Source organism: Manis pentadactyla, chromosome 7 (genome assembly GCF_030020395.1).
Source record: "Manis pentadactyla isolate mManPen7 chromosome 7, mManPen7.hap1, whole genome shotgun sequence".
NCBI classification, from domain to species: domain Eukaryota; kingdom Metazoa; phylum Chordata; class Mammalia; order Pholidota; family Manidae; genus Manis; species Manis pentadactyla.
The window spans coordinates 81,514,788-81,536,927 of NC_080025.1; the positions used below are offsets into that span (position 1 = coordinate 81,514,788).

At 39.6% G+C, this 22,140-nt stretch overlaps 1 protein-coding gene across 1 annotated transcript in view; it reads left to right on the plus strand.

The window, feature by feature from the left end:
* The first annotated feature begins 11,468 nt into the window (after window positions 1-11,468).
* The window catches only part of GLCCI1 (glucocorticoid induced 1), a 109,454-nt gene continuing 98,782 nt past the window's right edge, over window positions 11,469-22,140 (plus strand). Inside the window, exon 1 of the mRNA XM_036894518.2 lies at window positions 11,469-12,049. Within this exon, the coding sequence (XP_036750413.1) occupies window positions 11,605-12,049 (445 nt within the window). The 5' untranslated portion in view covers window positions 11,469-11,604. The remainder of the gene's footprint in view (window positions 12,050-22,140) is intronic.

Here is a 22,140-nt window from a genome sequence, read left to right on the forward strand (position 1 = left end):
TGGGGCTCTATGGTCCCAGAAAGTGGTCTGGGGCCCAACTGTTGTATGTCAATACAAATCACCCTTTCTGGGAAGGAATGAAAAAAATATTTTAAGTGGACTTGAATCTGCTCTCTCTACTGTCAGCAGCTTTACTGCTAATGTGCAGGAAAAATCCCCTTTAAGAATGTTAGGAATGGATAAGATCAAGTTACAGTGTTAGATTTTATTGTGTTTAGTTGATTAATCTGGTGGCTAAGCAAACAGGCTTTAAAATATCTGATTTGTTATTTTATAAATAATAACTGTTAGCCAATCAGTTCCATTGACCTTTTCCTCAATGAAATTCTCTATAACTAAAAAATATCTCCAAAATAACCTTGTATTTTAAATATCACTTGATTATTTGGAACCATAGAATTAGATACCATCTCTCTGAAAACTGTTTTCTTTGGGTAATTTCTATGAATTGATGTCAGTTATCAACATTTCTTTGTACTGGGTTAAAAACTGAGAAAATATTTTGGGGCTGCAAGTAAGTGTAGTGAACTTTTTTTCATTTCTAATCCATTGTTTCCCAAATTTGCTTCATCATAAACATCACCTGGAGAATTTGTTAAAAATTATACAATCCTATCCTTCCCACACCCACACCTGCCGAATTAGGCTGTCCAGGGAAGGAGGCTGAAATCTGTATTTTATCAAGGGCCCAGTATGCCTAATGATCAACATGTTTGGAAAAAGCAGTTCTGTGTCCTTGACATAGTCCTCATGATGCCAGAGTTCTTCAAACCCCATATTCCCTTCTGACTACCCTTGTAGTCAGAAGCTCGTTACAGGCTTTTTTCTGTTCCATCCCACCTAAGAAGTAAGGCACATTCCCACCAACCACTATGCCTTCAGCAGGAGCGAGTCTCTGCTCTAGAGGCAGGGGATAGGATCTACAGTCTTGAGCAGGGAGGTGATGGGCTAAAGGGACGGAGGTGTGGTTCTCAAGTCTTTCGGGAGATTCTGACCCTCCCCTTGACAACCAGCTGCAGATGACTTTGCTATCTCCTGAAGTGGCCATGCTCACCTTCCATCACTCAACATAAAATCTGTCATTACCTTCACTCTTTTATTCTCCCTCCTTCGTAGTGGAGGGGGAAATAGTGTCCCTTTTTGTCAAACTTGTGCTCTTGATCAAGAGCCTTTACAGCCTCATGGAAGTTAAGTCTACTCATCCTCCTCCCCATTCATACCTTACAAGCATATAGACATTTCTTCCCTATTCTTTTAAAACTAAACCAATATATATTTTCTTGGATTCTGCTGAACTGCAAGATCCCATCTTATTTCATACCTTATTTTTACTGTCAAATTTTTCAAAAAGAGTATTCTACAGTGGTTAAATCAACCTTTTCATCAACTGAACTGTAACCTGGCTGCCTGGAGCCAGATTTGAAGGCTTGAAGGGCTTGAAGATCACCAATGATGAGATCCAGTGACTTTTTCTTTGCTCTTGACTTCTTGCCCATTCAACAGCATTTGACATTGTTGATCACCTCATCCTTTAAAAAACTTTATCAATTAGTGATCATTATAAGAACAAATTCTATTCAAGTAACTGAAACAAGGAGGATTTTAACATAAAACCAAAGGGAACTCTCCCACAGAAAGTGCACAAGGATTGGACAGGAACTAGGAAGGTATTGGTAACCAATAAGGTTTTAATAAATTATTATTGGGCACCTGCTACATTGTAGGCACTGGCTAGGTGTTAAGTGACCAAGTTGTGAACAGAGAGACAAGGTCCATGCCCTTAGAGACTTTACAGTTTAGTAGGGGAGGCTTACCCTAAGTAAGGCAACAAATGTATATTTACAACTTGTAAAGAGTACTACAGGTAAAAACAAACCAGCTTAATGATAGATTATTGCAGGTTATTAATGATAGGTGAGGACTCAGAAAAGATACTCTGAAGACATGGCAGTTAAATTGAGGCCTGAAGAATGGGAAGGAGCCATTCAGGGAAACAGGTGTGGGGATGTGGAGGGAGTGTTAAGGCTGAGGGTACACCTGTGTGAAGGCCTGGCAGTGGTGTTTCGGGGAAGTGAAAGGAGGTCACTGTGGCTGAAACTTCAAAGGCAAGAGGAAAATAGAGCAAGATTAGGTTGGAGAAGGAGGCAGAAGCCAGAGCAGGCCAGGCCTTTTAATCTATCTTAAGGAATTTGGATTTTATGGCAAAGTAATTGGAAGACACTGAACTGATGTATAAGAAGGACACAGCATGGCCCAATATATTTCCATATTTATTGTGACTGACAAGCAGAAACTAGGTTAAGGAAAGCAAGAGTAGAAGTTGGAAAGCTAGCTGGCAGCCATAACAATAGCTCAGGTAAGAAACAATGGCAGTTTGGACTCATGCAGTAGCAGAGAAGATGGAAAGAAGCAGATGGATTAGACATCTATTTATGAAAAGCAAATGAGAGGACTAGCTGGTGAGTTGGGGTTTGGGAGGAAAGGAGTGTGAGAAATCTAAAATAACTGGGAGAATGGATACCATTTACTGAAGTGGGGAAAAGTAAAAATAGAATTTATTCTTGATGGGGGAAAGCAGGAATATAGAAATTAAGAGTTAGTTCTGTTTCAGATATTCATGGAGACTTGACATGTCAAATAAGCAACTGGATATCTGAACATATAATTCGGAGAAAATGTCTGAGTTGGAGAGATTAATTTGGGAGTTGCTAGCATTTTATAGTATTTAAAGTCATGGAGTTGGCAGAGATTACCAAGAAGGTGAGTTTATAGAAAAGAAAGCAGAGAACAGAGACCAATTTTCAGATGGGACTAGGAAGAAAACCCCTTGAAGGACAATGAACAATAGCAGTTACAGAAAAGTAGGTGACAGTGTCCTAGACTTCAATGTGAGAGATTTTTTTTCTCAAGAAGTTGAACATGACCAACTATGTTGAAAACTGCTAAAAGGTGGAGTAGGATGAGGTCCAAGGAATATTGATTGGGCCCAGCAACACGAAGGCTGTTGACAGCAATAACTAGCAATTTTCAGTCGCATGGTCAGGGTGGAAGCCAGACTGGAGTAGACTGAATAGGAAATCAGAGTTAACACGTACTCATCTCTCTCATGAAGTGATGCTGTGAAGGGATCAGAGAATTAGGACTTCAGCTGGAAAGCAACAGCATAAGAATCTTTGTTTTGCCTTTTATAATGTGAGAATAGAACATGGTCATACATACTGAGAAAACATACATAATCAAGAATTTGATGGTGAACAAGGGGAGGGAGGATAACTGAAGAAATGAAGACCCTGAGAAGGTAAGAGGGTAAGGAATTTAAATCACAAGTAGAGGAAATGACTTTTGATAGGAGAGAAAATGCACCACCTGTAACAGAAAGGAAGGAGAAATAGGTCCAAAGGGCAAAGGATTTGTAGATTTGATGGTAAGAATATACTGGAGGTGTATCAGGGGTAGGCAGGTGTGGCAATAGTTTCAGAGGATCAAAGAAAAAGGATAAGACGAAAATAGTCTTCATGGGGAAATGAGCATACTCTCAGACTCGCTCACGTGTTCTCTCTCCCTCCCTCCCTCCCGCCGCCCCTCTCTGTCTCTCTTTCGCAACCTGGTCTCATTTCTATTTTCTGCAAGTCACTTCATTCTTTTCTCGCAGAAGGCTTCTCTACCTGTATCAGAAGATGGCCACTCCAGGCACAGTTTCTGTGTTCACTCACTTCATGCCCTTAATAGAATAATACTGTATTTCTTCATTCCAAATTCCCAAGGGGAGAAAATTTGGTCTAGCTTTGGTCTGTTGTCAAACTCAAGTCAAACCACCCATGGTCAGAAGAACAAGGTCATTTGTACAGAGCTGTCAGACCCAAGCCCTTTGTGTGTTGGGAGAGAATTAATCCTTGGAGGAGGACATAAGCTGTCAGATACCCCATACGCATCTACCAAATTTATATTCTGAGATGCCAAGCTCTTTATCTTATTAAGGAGTGCTTCCCTTCTGCCTTCGTTTCTAGTTTTATTTTTCTTGGGTGTTTTATTTTAAACTCTTCCCTGACGTGTAATTTCTCAAAATTTTGTCCTTCATTTCCTTTTCCTTTATTTCTATACTTTTCTCCCTTGCCAACTTCATTTGTGTCCACTGCTTCATCTACCATATGTACATGGATAAACCGGAAATCTTTATCTCTGCTCCTGTCAACTTCACTATCATTTAAAAACTGCCCCAAAACATTTTATTTTTTTTCTTGTATCCATAAGAAATGAAGGATGTTAACTAAACTTATTATGGTGATCATTTTGTAATGCATACATGTAAAATCAAGTCTTTATGCTATGTACCTTAAACTGATATTGTGCTCTATGTCAATTATGTCTCAATTGAAAAAAACCCAACTGCCTCCACTTGAAGATCCTCTGGTCCTTTTATTTATAGCTGAACTCATTATCTTCTCCCCAAACCTACTCCTTCTCTCAGCTGCCCTATTCCTGTTAGAGCCACTATTATCCTCTCAGGCATCAAGCCTGAAGCTTCAGAGATGTCTGACCCCCTACTTTCAAGGTCCATCAACTGAGAAGGAGCATCACCTGCATCTTTCCTTCCTCTCCACATCCTCTGTCGCTGCCCCCACTCATTATGTCAACTTATGTGGACTATTCTCAAAGTCTGCTAAATCATCTTCCAGTTTACAGTCTCCAACCCAGATTATGAACTGTCCTGGCATTAATCTTCATAAGGCACATCCCCCCGGTGCTCTCCTCATCCACTCAAAAATCTTCAACAGCTCCTCCCTGCATACTCAGTAAAGTGGGTCCCATGCTTGGCAACTGCCATGACCTTTTAAGAAAACAAGCTTTATCTTCCATTAACATCAGTCAAGGTAGGCTGTTCAATCATCTCCTAACATACCTTGTATATTCCTAATAACAACATTTCTTTACATTCTTCTTCCTGAAGCCTTTTTTCAAAAGTGATCTTTCCCTACCATCACTTCCCTATTTTTTTGCATCTCTCCTATAGAAGACAGATAATTAGACACAGTTTTTACCTTTATTTGTAGACATATCTTTTTGCCTCTGATAGACTAAAATTTGCCAAAGAACAGCTCTGCTCTGTCAGGTATACAACAGTGGCACTTCAAAGACATTTAATAAGTAACTTGATGGGGATTTACTAAGGCCTGATGCTAGCTAGTAATGTTGCTATTAAACCTTCATATAGTCCTATTAGATGTATGAATATGGACCTTTTCAATAAGATATTGAGTAGGACACTGAAAATTGTGTGCTATAGAAAGCTTAAAATAATAAGAAGGAATTTCTCTAATCAAGCATTGCTGATAAACGGATTGCACCTTAACATCAGTCCCTCAATACATTTATATGGTAAAAAAGTAAAATTCAGCCACATAGGAGAGAATTAATCCATGACATATGTCAATAACTCTAAACTCTCATTCAAAAACAAATAACACTGTGATAATCAAGCATACTCTCTTCATGGATTACTATTACTCTCATGTATTGTTGATACCATGTTTGGAACCAAAATAAATGGAATATCGCAGCATCAAAAGGGTTAGATTATTTGCAGCTCTTTGGTCCCCAAGTCTTTAGCCTCTGATCTGCTGGCTTTTCACAATATAGCCTTTTAGTTAAATGATAAAAGTCTATGTATCAGCTTGGGGATGTGCCGTTGGCATCACAATTGGCAATAGTAATTGCTGGGGAGACAAAAGCTGAAAAACTAGTGGTCCTCATCACTGTTTTCCATCCTTGCAGAAAGAACTGCATGCTCACTCTTTTGGTATTTACCAGATAAAAATAAAAATCCCCTATTTCTATTGCTCTTCCTGCACTTCTTTTAGAAACAGAGCAGAGGGGAAAAGCTCCTCAACATTGGTCTTTACAAGGATTTTATGGATATGACACCCAAGGCAACAAATAACACAAGAAAATTAAATAAGTGGAAGTAAATTAAAGCCTTTCTGCACAACAAAGGAAATGATCACCACGTTGAAAAGGTAACTTGTGGAGTGGGAGAAAATATTTGCAAACCAGGTATCTGATAAGGGGTTAATATCCAAAATATGTAAGGAACTCATACAACTCAATAGCAAGAAACCAAACAGTCTAATTTAAAAATGGGCAAAGGTCCTGAATAGATATATTTTTTAAAGAAGATATTCAAATGGTCAACAGGTTTATGAAAAGGTGCTCAACATCACTAATATCAGGGAAATGAAAATCAAAACCACAAGATACAACTTCATATAAGAGATAACAAGTGTTGACAAGGTTGTGGAGATAACCCTTGCACACTGTTGGTGGGAATGGAGATTGGGATAGCCACTATGGAAAACACTGTGGACATTCCTCAAAATATTAAAAAAAGGGCTACCATGTGATCCAGCAATCCCACTTCTGGGTATATATGCAAAGGAAATGAAACCAAAGGGCTAGATGTACGCCCATGTTCACTGTAGCACTCTTATAATAGCCAAGACATGGGAACAACCTAACTGTTAATCAATGAAATGAATGGATAAATAAGATGTGTTATGTATACACAATGGAATACTATTTGGCTAAAAAAAAAAAAAAGGAAATCCTGTCATTTGTGATAAACATGGCTGAAACTTGAGGACAGTATGCTAAGCACAAGTCAGATGGAGAAAGATAAATACTCTATGATAATATCACCTATATGTGGAATCTAAAAAAAAAATCTAAACTCGTAGAAACAGAGAACAGATTGATGGTTGCCAACAGCAGGGTGGGGAGTGGGTGAAATGAGGGAAGGTGGCTAAAAGATATAAACTTTCAGTTATAAGATAAGTAAGTTCTGGGGATCTAATGTACAGCATAATGACTGTAGTTAGCAATACTATATTGTATATTTGAAAGTTGCTAAGAGAATAGATTTTAAAAGTTCTCATCACACAAACAAAAATCATAGCCATGTGAGGTGATTGATGTGTTAACCAAACTTATTGTTCTAATTATCTTTCACTATATATTCATATTAAACCATTACACTGTACACCTTAAGCTTATATAATCTTGTGTCAATTATATCTCAATGAAGTTGGAGGAAAAAGAAACGAAGAAAATATTTTGTTATTTACATGAAATGTTCATTTCTGCTTAAATTTTTTTCAGTTCCTTTACACAGGCCTCTTGAGAATAGCTGTCCTAACAGTGAGACAGAACTAACTACAAATCAGCAGATGTCACTCCTTAACTGATCCTCAACTGCCCTCCCTTGTCAATTTCAGTTGGTTATTATTTTTTCTGCACATTTCAACTGCCTTTTCCCCATTACCAATTTCATTTTCCATTTTCAACCTCTGAGGAGCCTCCAGAATCCACTGGGGCTAATATTTTTTCACATTGCCTGTATAAGGACCCAGATGAAACGTTAAGTGTTCTTTTTGAATCTCAACACAAATATATGTAAGGTTTACAGTAGCCACCTGGAACATGTTTCTACTCTGTGGCTATCCCTTTGTAGGAGAGATAAAACTGTTTAGTATATTTTTTTCTGATGAAAGGCACAGTTTTAGTACATGGGACAAGCACTGGTAAAAATTTGCTACTGTTTCAACAACACTGGGTAGACATTGATTATCTACCAAGAACCAAGCGCTGTTGTGGGGGGAGATTCAACAGCTATAAAACATAACTGCTTTTTTGCCTCCATGGTTCTTATATTCAAGACTGACAGAACAACAAAAAATTATAATATACAATAGGTTGATGGTGATAGGTACTCTGGGAGAAAAAAGTAGGATAGAGAATGGGAAATGCCAGAGCGGTGCTTACAGACTTAAAAAGGGCTTTCCAGTTGGGACATCTGAGTAAAAACCTGGTAACAAGGGAGTAAGCCGTGTGGGTATCTGGCAAGGACTTCTTGGGCAGAGGGAACACCTAGTGCAAAGGCGCACGTAGGCTGTCACAAGCAGTAAAGAGTTTTACGCTAAGCATCTGCCAGGGACAAAAATCCAGGCAAGGCTTTTGTTATTGCTATAAAGAATCCAGCTACAGGAGAGTTTGATCAGCTTAAGATGAACATGAGTGCAGATCTGTTTAGTGTTCTCTCTCAGCCATGACTTCATTGCTAATTCTGACAGCTTGGGCCTTGGATGTGCAGTCAGGCAAACCTGGATGAAGCTAGAAGGGGGAGGTTTTGGTAGCTGTGTAGCCCCGATGGTTCTTCATCTCTCTCTATATTAATACTAATCAAAATCTACATTTAATCGTATGTAGTCACTGACACCAAATTTTAACTTAACTTAAAATATAGTCCATGACCATATATGAACTAAGAAGTGAATATAATAGAATTCTACCTCATAATAGCTACCGCAGACAGCCGGAACATAGTGCTATTGAGAACAAAAGGTTATTTCCCATGATGCCAAGTGCATTTTCAATGTTGTCTTCTTCTAGTCAGGACAATATAGCAAAGAGGTCTTTATGAGTAACACTAAGTCTTATATAGAATTTCCAGAGATTGTTACACTCATATACAACAGAGATAATCTTCACTGGGTCTATCCATACCATAGGCTAGCATAATAGTCTAACAATTCTCTTCTAGCCCAGCAAGCCACATCTCCTTCTAAGGGGTTTCCAATTTACTGAGGAGAACGTTTTCCTAAAGCTTCTTTTACATCCTTGGAGGCCACTCCTACCCTCACTAAGAATAAAATGTTATTAAGAACTCAACAAGTGGACATTTGAAAGCTGCTGGGTTGTTTGTTTTGGCTCATCTTTGATTTGTTTGGAGATTGAATTCTTTACACGTGAAGATCAGTATTTATCTCATGAGTATAAAGGTTTAAAAGACTACCAAGATTTCTTTAGCAAAGAGAAGGTGCTTGAACATCCAAATAGGTCATGATGACTTATCAGTAACTGAAAATAGTATTTTATGATCACACTAGTTCTCTTTGTGGGTCATTTAGATTTGCTTTAGGTATCTGATTTGAGTTGGCTATGGTAGATTTGAACAAACACAGAAAAAGCCTTTAAATATGGCTAGGTACATTATTTGAGATCCAAATCAAGTATTGATCATTTTGACTGGCTTGGTATAAATTTAGAATTATTGTAATGTAATGTGTTGAGGTTGTTCCATACTTATATTTAGGAATAGCCAGAGAGGATATTTCTACATCCTGTAGAAATCAAATCAACTATGCTGTAATCAAATCAACAATGTAGAAATTGACCAGCATTTTTTTTATCTTTACATATTTTAATATGTAATATGTCAATTCTTATTCTTGATATTGTGAAGAAGTCATTGGAAAGGAGACATTTACCATTCTTTTTCCTCAAGAAAGAACGCAATTTCCTTTCCCCAAGAAAGAATGCAATTAATGTGGAATCTTTAATTTTAGATGGGAAAAGGAACACAATAGGTCAATTAGACCAAATTTAAAAGAGTAGTTTTTACTGTAATTATAATTAAAATATATATTATTCTGATTTTTTATATACATACAGTGCACTATAATCACTTACAGAATTTCTTTTCTAAACTAATGGGAACTTATCTTACAAATGAGATTTGTGGACTCTTGTAAATACTCCACCAGTCATGTACTCCACAGCTTTAAGCTGTGATGTGCCAGAGCAGAGGCTTACAGACTTAAGTCAGTTCTCCTGGGTTAGATTCTTAGCTCCCCATTTATTAGCTGAATAAATCCAGGCAAGAAAATTAGCTTTTTTTGTGCCTATGACAGTAATAGTATCTACCTTGTGGAGTATTGGGGGACTGAATGAGTTAGCACATACAACGTTCTTAGAACAGTGGCTGGCAAATGGTGAATGTTCAGTAACGTTAGCCATTATTCTCGTGTGTGATAAAGTGAGGAATTATCACTAGTCTTAATGGGATGAAGTACTAGATGCAATTCTTGTGCTTTTTATTGCATTTCATTCACTTTTTACAGAACGTAGTATACTTTCTGGTCTGAGAGTTAGCTGTACAAGGAAGCAGAGAGGGATGGCTCCTTTAAGTGAAACTGACCCCTGCGTATAGTGCCTGAAATTAGAGGAAGCTTGTCAGTGTAGGCAGAGGAGAGAGTAGATCAATCTGACCTCCCACTTTTCTTTTTAAATCTCATGGAAATTAACGGAGGGTATCTCATGCAGATCATTAAATTAACTGTTCCTGCTTAAGGTTTAAAACTTGGTTCCTGTGGGGTAAACTTAGGTTTTTGATAGTCATCCAAAACCCTTGTATCTCTTCAGTTTCATTGCAGAAAAAATACTAAATTTAAACAGTGGATTGTTACATTAAGTCGGTATTTATTTCTCCCAAGAGCCATGCTTCTGGAGAAAAGAACAGAGAACCCTCCATTAACGTATCTAGCTGATGGTGTAATGATGTACAATTGTTTGTTAACCCCTGTAATTCAGAGTTACTGTCTTGGAACACAAGATTTGATTATCTCTCTTCCCTACATAACTATAAATGTTAAGATGAACTATAAAAGCATTAATCAGCCCATTGTTCAATTCAGCTCCCAGACATTGCTTCTGATGGCCTACGGTTCTTTTGATCAATTAGTCTACTTGCCACAGAAACTCAGGTTACTAAAATTAAAGGGGAAGGGATGGGTTCTTTTGGTTCCAACTCTAAAACATCTTATCAGAACAGGTGTACTTAAACACAGTAAACTTTATCTTACGTGTCCTCTGCCTCAAACTGTACAATCGGCTCTGGAGGTGGAGCCCTCACAACCTGCTCACCCGGGTGGGGGCGTGTCTGTGGGTGTCCGGACCCGCGCAGCACACGCAAGGACCCTCTTTCCTAGGGCAGCCCAATTAAAGTTCCGCTCTCACCTGAAAGGCTGTCAACTCTCACGCCCCTCCCTGTGCGCACAGCCTCCTCCTCGCTCTCCCTTACGCCCCGCCTCCGGAGTAGGATCCTCCACTTTCATTGGTAGGCCCTCTGCTCACTCCTATTCCAGAACCAGTCACTTGAGTTCTGGGGGAGAGCGGCGGAGCCAATGGGAAAGCTTTCTGGGGCAGCTGCCGGGTCCCGAGAGCCGGGAGGCGGTGCCGGGGGCGGGATGCGGGCAGGGGATTAGTTGCCATTTGGAGTGAGGAGCGGGCGGCGGCGGCGGCGGCGTTTGCGGTGGCTAGGGATCCGCGAATAGCCGGACACCTCGAGGCCCTTTCCCCAGCCCCGGGTCCCAGAAGCAAGGGTCCCGGCCCTCCCTGCAGCTGCCGGCCTCTCCCGCGCTTGCAGCCCGCGCGCTGCGTGATCCGAGCGGTTGCCCCACTCCCCTGTCAGCGCGATGCCCGGGGCGGCGGAGGCTCCGCGTTCCTCGCGGCCCCGGCCGTGACCGCCACACCGAGATCGGCCTGGCGGCTGGGGCCGCTGGACGTTTGTTTTCGCAGCCCACCCCTCCCCCTCGCCGAGGCGGCGGGGGTGCGCGCTGGGGAGGGGGAGCCGGGAGACTCCGCCCCTCCCACACCCCCGCCCCACCCCCTTACACACTCGCACGCACCGCCGCGCCGGCTCCCACACGCTCGCGCGCCTCCCGCTCCGCGCCTCGGGGTCGGCCGCCGCAGTCCCGGGCCCGCGGAGCCACCATGTCCACTGCCTCCTCCTCCAGTTCCTCTCAGACCCCTCACCCTCCGCCGCAGAGGATGCGGCGCGGCGCCGCGGGCTCCCCGCCCGCCGCCCCCGCCGCCGGGAGCGGGAACGGTGCGGGCGGCGGCGGCGCGGGCTGCGCCACGGCAGCGGGAGCCGGGCGGCTGCTGCAGCCCATCCGCGCCACGGTGCCCTACCAGCTCCTGCGCGGCAGCCAGCACAGTCCCACGCGCCCGCCCGCCGCAGCCGCCGCCGCCTCGCTGGGCAGTCTCCCGGGGCCCGGCGCGGCCCGCGGCCCCAGTCCGCCCAGCCCGACGCCACCGCCGGCCGTAGCCGCGACCGAGCAGGCGCCGCGGGCCAAAGGCCGCCCGCGACGGTCCCCCGAGAGCCACCGGAGGAGCAACTCACCTGAGAGACGGAGTCCCGGCTCGCCGGTGTGCAGAGGTAGCAAGTCCAACCCTTCCGTCCTCGCGGGCTGCGTCTCCCCGACGGTGCCCTCCGTGGAAACTTCAGCCTCTCCGGGCTTCTCTTTCCTAGTGCATTACCGAAGGTGTGAAAGTGGCTTTGGGAATCCCACCTCCCTGCGGTCGCTGCTGGGCTTGGAGGAGCGAACTGCAAAGCAACTTTTATTTGACCCTCCTTCCGCCCCTCTGATTTTATCTTCCATCGCTCGCCTGCATCGAAAGGTTTTTCAGTTTCAAGAGCTGATTAGCTCACTCATGTGCTCGCTTTTTGTAGCAGGGGAAGGAGGAGCTGGGTTGAAAACACTTAAAAAAAAAACACGCACACAAACTCTGGCAGTCGATAAGGTGGTGGTTGTAATTTCTACAGCCCCTTTGTGCTTCCTACAAAGTTCCTAACGTGTCTGTGACTACCAGGATACACATATCGTTTTCTTTATTGGAGGGGTAGTGGCAGTAGTTTTAATGTAAGGATATCTTGGATGTGTAGAGGGGACAGATTTGGATGTGCCACTGAAGTGTATTGTGTTTTGTTTTCCGGTCTCCCTCTTTTCTCTATATAGTCAAATGCATCAGAGCAGTTCTGCACTGGAAACAGTTATGCCCAACTTAAGATTTTCATGGTAAATTTATAAAGACCTGTTTGTGGAGTGTACTCACTTTTTCGTTCCATTTTTAAGTACACTTAACAGTTCAGTTGAGCTGTTAAAGGATCTCAAGTTTCTTTTTTGTTAGGTGTCAAAGATAATGGTGATCTGTTGGATGCTGTTGGCTTCCCTTAATGTTTTCTGTTTTGGTTTGGTTTTGTTTATGTCTAGGGACACGGTGCATGATCTAGTGGAGTCCTGGGGGAGAAAAGGAAGATTAGCCAAAACAGGGACTTAAAGCTCATAAGGGAGAGTGGAATAGCTGATATTATTAGATACCAGGCTAGAGCTACAGATGCTGCTCCTGCATTGTGGAGAGAATCGGTCATACTGAGTGGAAAAATCTCCGCTTGGAAGGGAGCTCTGTACAGTGTTTATGTGGTATGTGGAATTTTTTTTAATGGAATTCTCTTGATGAAGGTCTTAGACTTGGAGAAAGTGATTGTGTTATGATAGGTTGCTGTTTTGGTGTTTTGTTTTAATATGTCTGACCTGTAATTAGCGTGTTACTAAGGCACTTGTTTTCAGACCACTTGATGGTGAGGCAGGGTGAGATGTAGTGCAGTGGCATGTGTACATGAACACCAAGAAATGCATCCTGTAATCTGTATGCACCAGGAGGAATTTGCTCCCCCACTCCTCCCCCAGGTCATGCCAGCTGCTGCAGAAACTGACATCCTCCAGCAAATCCTGAATGAATGAATGAAAACAACGTGATTGCCCTAATAATGACCACAACTGAACACACACATCTTTGGCTGTATTTTATAGAAAAGGCCACCATTTTCTAACAGATTAATGCCATATGCGACTCCCTTGCATATTTTCTGGAGCTATATGAAATGAGAGGTAACAGAAGGAAAAGAAGGCAGCAGTTACATGAATTTTTGAGTGATTTAGCTTCAACAGTGCATAGATTGAGTTTTGGGATTTTCTTTTAGGAACTAATGTAAGAGCTAGAAAATAAGCACTGCAGAGAGATTGTATACAGAGGGTTTTGTGGGCAGAGTAATAATAGTTTTGGCAATTGCTGCAACAATATAATGGCCATCTAGTACCTCCTCCCCTTTTGTTGATAAACACTAACATCTTACAACAGATCATAGTACAACTTGTTTTTCTGCATCTTTCAAAAGGCCTAATCGTTTAGGAATTACGTGGTCCATCATCAGGTAGTTTTAATTAAATTTGTAATCAGGCTTACACTGTCCTCTTTGTTGTAGTAGGGCACATCCGAGTTTAATGCAATTTTAATGCAATCATGATGAAAACACTTTTCTGAGTCTGGTTGTGCAGCAGACAGATTTGCATCATCAGAGCTTGCATTGGAAAGGGAAGAGGCTTTTCTGCTCTTTTCAACACCAGGTGGTTTTGTCAGTTTTCTTGCGTTTTAGAGATTTTGAAGGCAGACTCTTCTGCCTCCATTCCCTGATTACATTACCTTTATGTTACTTCTCCACATCCTGCCTTGCTTCTCTCTACCGAAATTAAAACTGTACAACTAACCTATTCTGTTTACTTAGCCATTTAAAATCCGTTCTATGTACAGTTGAACAATTTTTCAAAAGATTATCTACTCAGTTTCATTTGAATTCTGCAAGGTTCTGAATTCAGTGGATTTTAGCCTCCACAGGTCAAGGCTCCCGCCGCCGCTGCTGCAGACACTGACATCACTATACTGCATGAATGAAAAACAACGACGTGCTCCATTTCTTGCTCTCCACCTCCTCCCTTTTCTGCACACTCCTCTGTGTGTATGTGTGTTTGTTTAAGAAGGTGCTATGCTGCATTTGAAACTACATTTTAAAATGCTCAGTTAAGATTGTGGCTCAAGGTATATTTATTAGTATAGAGGCATACTGTTTACAAAAAGCTTCAAGTGCTGTGAGCATTTGGGCTAGAGGTGACATAACTGAGCATTCTGTATTTTTTATCTGGACTTTTATCTATGGTGTTCATGGAAGAAAATGTAGAAGCTTTAAACAATTTTATTAGTAATTGTTCTACCAAGAAGAAATGACACAATATAATTTCTAAACATGTTAGATCATTGTTATTACCCTCTTAAACAGTTGCATTTGTAATATGTATATTTACAAGGTTAAGTCTAGAGTAATAAATGATACTCAGATTGTCTCACAAGGCTGAGGAAAAGCTGAATTTTGAAAATAGTCACATCAATTTTAATGTATTATAAAATCCAGCAAGAAGATGGTAATTTCCTTCATTTTGGTAGCATAGTTTTAGATAATTTAAATGGGTATCATAACAAGATACATAAATCTCCAAACACTTCGCTCTGTATAGAGGACCTGGAGTTTTACAAATTGAAACTATCTTGTCTATGCATATGGATCATATTTTTGTTAGTATTTTAAAAATTTTTTTGTAATTTTAAAACTTAAAGGATTGCTATCTACATTCATTTCTTTACTTGTCACTCTCCCCCTTGTTTGGTTCTGAAGGGTCTTGAAGTGGTGAATGACAAGCAGCTGAATGCATCCACAGGCTCCCTGTGATGTGTTTGTAATAGATGTAAAATCATAAAGTATTATGCAAATAGTTTTTTTTGTAATGGTAATACACAAAGTCTACCTTTGAGATAAGTAAAACTACTTAAAAGGGAATATAGAATAATGTTAGTGTTAAAATTAATGATCTTTAAGTGAAAATCAGGAGTAACAACCAAAAGAAGATTATAATAGAGTTGCTTCTTTCTGAAACCTCGCAGAGCAAAGCCTATTGATTTAAAAACAAAACAAATACTCATAATTTTACTGTGCATGATAGTAAGTATCAATTGGAAATCCTCTTGTTTTTTTTTTTGGTAAATATTGAGCATGAGGATGAGTTACAAATTCTAAAAGATATAAAAAACAGTTGCATTAGAATACTCTGGATGGAGTATACTGCTCATTTTTAAATGTACCAATCTAGTAACATGGAAGAGCTTGTAATTTTTATGGCTCCTGCTATGGAAAATAACATGCATTGATTCCTGATTTAACATAACAGATTTATTTCAGACTAATATTCTTAACAGATTACTAACTCTGGAGTGAAATTTGATTAGAAGTTTTCATAAGTATCTTGAGAGCCTTATTATTTTATACATTAAGAAGTAATTATTATATTTTAAAAGAAAATACAAAGCCAGCCAGCATATGTTGAATTGACTGTAGTAAGTATGTGTGTGTGTGTGTTTTTAATCAATTAATTTTCTTTCAGTTTATCTTTTCATTAAATTTCCCTTTTTGAATCATCTTCATGCTGTGCTTAGTATGTGGAATGCCAACATTTTTAATTACTTTTTTCTTTTTAAAGATACCCAGACATTCTCTTCCTATAAAGTTACATCTCACAATAATATTCTTGGAAATAAAGGTCCTTTTCCTCCCCCACTCCCCTTTGAAAATTTCCTTAGATAAGCTTATTTCAGAGCTTTCCTATAATAGAGTGAAAATAGTTTTAAAAGTTTTTGGCTTTTTTCCCTAAAGTGACAGGTTTCATATAACTGTTTTGGGGAAAGGTTTTCAGCCTTTGAGAACTGCACTAAGTATCAGCAATGTTCACTAATTATGTATTTAATTTTTCCCATCAGTTATGGTCTGTAAAATGTCTAGATCAGTGGATAAGTAGCAAAATAGAGAAGTGAATTTAGAGACATTATTTATTCTTCAACTACTATCTTATGTTCAAAGATTATATTCCTCTCAAATAATTATTTCTCTAAGCATATTGAACATCATATATCTAAGATATTCAAAATCACATTGGTCAGTTTAGCTGTATGTAAAGTTTTGTGTGTATATATTGAACTAAAAATTATTTCATTATTTACAATAATTTTTTATGGGAGGACACTTCATTCACCACAGTCTTTTTCTTCAAGGTTTTAGTACAAATTAGTTAACACTGAGGAAACATTAAAGGTCACTGGCATCCTGTGATTTTTATTTTCCGATAATGAGAACTAAATGTGAATTAAGAAAACAAAGGAGTAATTGAGCTCCATGGCAGTGAATAACATTGGAAATAAATGGCAGTGTTTGACAAATGACCAATAGGAGAAGATTTTACTTAAGTCTGAAGTTTTTTAAATTTCTAAAAATCTGTATTATGAAACCTCCACATATAGTTAATAATCTGTCAAGGAATCTATAGTAATGACTTTGTTGCTCTTACATTTAGTTCAGTCTTTTCTCTAGAGCTTTAGGTTCCCAGATATCACCCATGTGGACTTTCCCAAAGCACCTGTCTTTGATCAGTGCCTGCTGGTAATGTCTTTTGTCTTTAATATATAATTTTGTTCTGTTATTAAATGTCAAAGAAACCAAATCAACAATGTTATTTCTGTCCTATATATGTTTATTTTAACAAGAGGTTGAGCTTATATAACTGATGATGGTCCCTACCTGAGTTTGCCAAAAGTTAAGTGGAGGACAGAGAGAATGCTTCTCGTCTATGGATATAGAAAGCCTAAGGAACTGATGGACGAGCCAAAAGCCACCTCTCTTTCCCTCTACCCCTCATCTGGACTCCTGGAACTGACCATGATTCTACACATCATCCAGCTGATTCTAGAAGAATAAGATTTGTGTTTATTCTGCAAAAGAAATTATAATGGTTTAGCAGTAATTTTGAAGAAAATAAGGATTTTACTTACATCATGAACAAATTGTGGAAAAGTACTTTTCTAGGAGCAACATGGCAGATACTTGTAAGCAGTGTTGTTTGTTTCAAGTGAGTGTTTTCAAGGCAAATACCAGGAAAGGGCAAATTTGCAAACATCTGAGTGATTTCTATGTTGTGTCTCTAATTGTAGGTAGAAAGAAAGAAAACATTTTGAGTGCTTACTATATGTGAAGCACTATATTTCATCATCGAGAAAGTGAATTTGAAGTGCAGATCTGATTGCAGTGTTCATTCCACAAGACTGTTGCCCTTAATTAAAAAAACTTTGATATTGCTGATGAGCTGTGATTTCTGAGCTAAAAGAATTACCAAAGAGTTGGCTTTTTGTTGTTTCCACAGTACAGTTACACTGTCAAGATATGCTTTGACATTTTCAGAATGTCTAAAAATTTAAGGATGTGAATGTAAACTGAATTAGAATATGGATGGATTGGTCATTTTTCTCCATTTGTTTCTCCCATAAAAGTGTGTGTGTGCGCGCATGTGGGAGAGAGAGCACAGAGCAGCCCTTGTTCCTGAGGGCTTAAGGATATGAACAGGATTGCGTATGGCCCTCCTTACATCTAGAATCTGTGCTACTCTGGAATCATGTGATAGTGAGCAGAAGTACTTTCTTCCATGAATATGAAAAGTTAGTTGTATGTGGTGGTCGACAGATGAATTCTTCATGAATCACTAAGCAGAGGCTCTGGTCTCAGGTGATTGTCCCAGCAACTGGTGCTGAGTTCATTTAGCCTTCCCAAGAGTGAACTGCACTGTAATTTGTGGTTTGACCTCTGTGTAGTTTGTAACTTAATGAAGTGCCACCACGGTACACTTTAATGGCTCACCAAAAATAAGGATGAGTTAAAAAACTAGTGAAGCCCATTATTATGTGGCAAGGTTGCTGTCCAGAATTGTCTTCCAAGTTACTAGAATTAAGAAATCCACTAAACTTCTGAATGTGTTTCATAACAAGGAGGCAAAAACTCCTACAAATTGCTACCTGAACACTAAATACCTGTGAAGTATTGACAGTAATAGCCCCTTATTTAGCTAGGATGGCCATTGGAGTAACTTTTGTGATTAGTCCATTAAGTTAGTTTTAATTTTTGCATTACTAAAAAATTAACTTACATGAAACATTTTCTAAAATTATGACTCATTGTTTTTTTTTTTTCCCACGCAAGAGATTTTATTATCTAAAAGAGAGAGTGGCTGCCCCCAGAGCGGGGGTGGGGAGAGACAGAGAGAGAGGGAGCAGCAGCGTGGTGCAGAGTGGTGCCTTTTATTGTGGCAGATCCACTCAGCCTGTTGCCTTGGGGGAGGGTCAGGATGTTTAGAAATAAGGCGGGGTAAGCCCGGGCTACCCCCAGGCAAGCCCAGACATAATTCTCACCGCCGTATGTGCTTGGGACCATGGGAAAATGGAGGATAAATTACTATTTTATTATATTCTTCCCTTTTCTGTTTTATAAGTGGTAGAGGATTTGGGAAGGGGTGAAGGTTAGTCTTCAGTAACTTACTTCCTGCTGATTAGGGGCGATGAAGTTCATTTTTGTATTGACGGGGGGCGGTCCTCAGATGAGCCCTTGGTCTGCAGTGGCGATAGCATTTTTCAGGTTCAGTAAGGATCATCGTCTTTGGAGAGAGGTTGGTAATCCAAATCGAAGGCCGGTGTTGGGCGGGAAGACGAGCGACCGGGGAAATGGACGGTGAGCCCATGGAGGAGGATCGGGCAGTGAGGGTTCCCAAAGCAGCTCAGGTTCCCAGAACGACTTAGGAGACACGGCCCACGCAGGAGATTTTATTATCTAAAAGAGAGAGTGGCTGCCCCCAGAGGGAGGGTGGAGAGAGAGAGAGAGGGAGCAGCGACTCATTGTTTTTTAAGCTGAACAAACAAGACATAAGTGAACTCTGTGACTTAATTAGTTTTATTAATACTATTATTTACCTAAAAATGATTACTATAGATAGTACTGAATATAAGATTGAATGAACATTGACTTACAACTCAGGTTGCCCTATAAATGACTATAAATTTGCTTTGGGGATTCTCTTTTTTTTTTCTGATGCAGGTGGAATGAAGCAATCTGTGGCTGCATTATTCCTTGAAAGAATATCTTGGCTCTTTTTCTGTAGTATTAATTATCTAGTTGATGACCTAAGAAACTTTTTCATATAGTTCCATGAGAGAATCTTATAAATAAAAAGGTATACTGGAAAATACTAGATTTGGAGTTAAGAGACTTGGGTTCCATTTTGAGATTTAACATTTGACTTATAACAAGTCACTAATTCTTTGCATCATATTTTCCCTATCTTTAAAATGAGAGAGGTGGGGTTTTTGAGATTTCATAGGGAAAAAAATTCTGCTATTGAAAAATAAATGTATTAAACTAGATAATTATTTTTTAATAACTCTAGCCCAAGTTTACTGAGTGTAACTGACAGGTAAAAATTGTACGTATTTAAGGTATACACTGTGATAATTTGGTACACATATAAATTGTGAAATGATTACCACAATGAAGCTAATTAACACATCCATCACCTCATACTTACCTTTTCTTTTTGGTGTGTGATAAGAACCCTTAAGACCTACTTTTAGAAAATTTCAAGTATACAATCCAATGTTAGTAAGTATAGTCACCATGCTATACATTAGATATGCAGAATTTATTCATCTCATAGCTTAAAGTTGTGCCCTTTGACCAACATCTTCCCATTTCCCTGCCAGCCCCTGGCAAATCACCATTCTACTCTCTGGTTCTATGAAAGTGACTTTTTTAGATTCCACATGTAAGTGAGATAATATGTATTTATTTTCTGTGTCTGGTGTATTTCACTTAGCACCATGCCCTCTGGGTTCATCTACGTTGTTGCCAGGGTCAGGATTTCCTGTTTAAGGCTGTGTGATACTCCATTGTATACACACCACCTTTTTAAAATCTGTTCCTCCATCAATGGATGCTTGGGTTATTTCCATATTTTAGCTATTATGAATAATATAATGAACATGAGAGGGCAGATATTTCTTCAAGGTGCTGATATCATTTCCTTTGGATATATACTCAGAAGTAGAATCACTGGATATATGGTAATACTATTATTAAGGAACCTCCATACTGTTTTCCATTCCTACCAATTAACATTCCCACATTAATGGTGTGTAAGGATTCTCTTTTCTCCACATCCTCACCAACACTTGTTATCGCTTGTCTTTTTGATAATCATTCTAATAGGTGTGAGGTGATAGCTCATTGTGGTTTTAATTTGCATTTCCCAGATAACTAGTGATTTTGAGCACATTTTCATGTACCTGTTGGCCATTTATATATCCTATTCGGAAAAATGTCAATTCAGATCCTTTGCCAATTTTTTAATTGGATTTTTTGTTTTTGTGCCATTAAGTTGTATGAGCTCCTTATGTATTTTGGCTATTAACCCCTTACCAGATGTGTGGTCTGTGGATATTTTCTCCCATTTCATGGTGTGCCTTTTCATTTTGTTAATCATTTCCTTTGCTGTGCACAAGCTTTTTCATTTAATGTAGTGCCACTTGTTATTTTCTGTTTGTGTTACTTATGCTTTTGGTGTCATATTCAGAATGTCATTGCCAAGATCCATGTCAGGGAGCTCTTATATTTTCTTCTAGGAGTTTTATGATTTCAGGTCTTTTATTTAAGTCTTTTACCCATTTTGAGTTAATTTTGTGTATAGGGTAAGATAAAGGTCCAATTTTATTGTTTTGCATGTGAATATGCATTTTTCCCAGCACCATTTGTTGAAGAGACTATTCTTTTCCCATTGTGTCTTCTTGGCACCCTTGTCAAAGATTAATTGACAATATATGTGTGGATTTATTTCTGAGCTCTCTGTTCTGTTTCACTGGTCTGTGTGTCTGTTTTTATGCCAGTGCCATACCGTTTTGATTATTACAGCATTGTATAGTCTTAAGTGATTCTTCATAAAATGAGTTATCATTTACTGAGCTTTTATGTCAGCCACTAGTCTTCACTGGAACACAATTTCCTCATCTGTGAAGAGAGGTTATATAAAAGTATATGGAAATGATGTTTTGAGAAGCTAAATAATTTGCCTAAGGTCAGGCAGCCTGCACAAAGGGCCCAGAGGGCCCATTTAACTCTCTAGTCCCCACTTCAAGTTAGCTGGGAGTTGCTTTTGGAACCCAATTCTTATGGGCATGGGAAAGCATGCACAATGGGTTATCCCATTTCTTATACAGATAAGTCACAGAAGGGCCAAAAATAGCTTTTGGAAGGTTGGATGAAGAGAAAGTTAACTGGGACTGGACTCTTAGGTTCACAAAACTTAAAATAGCTGCAAGTATTCCTAGTGATTCAGGCTACAGCTATGCATTTAAGAATGTCATGGCACTTTAAAACCTTATTATGCCATTAGTAGGACTTCCCCTTGGTCCTTAAAGAACCTACCAGTTTAAGGCAGAATTCAGATTTAATATTTTAAAAGCTGCCTTTCACATGAAATCTCAAATTCTGGATAGAATAAAGTCTTTTGTATTTTCACATTTGTCAGTGTAAGCTTGACAGTTATAATAAAGTATCTTAAGGCTCCAGTCATCCCTAACATGATTCCATAGTTTACTATCCTTTGGTATTTTAGCAGCATTCAGAAAATAATATCTTCTTATTTCTCATTCTCATGGCAAAACAATGAGGTGTACTCTCTTCTCCATTTACACTTGCTTTGGCTCTTTCACTCTTTCTAG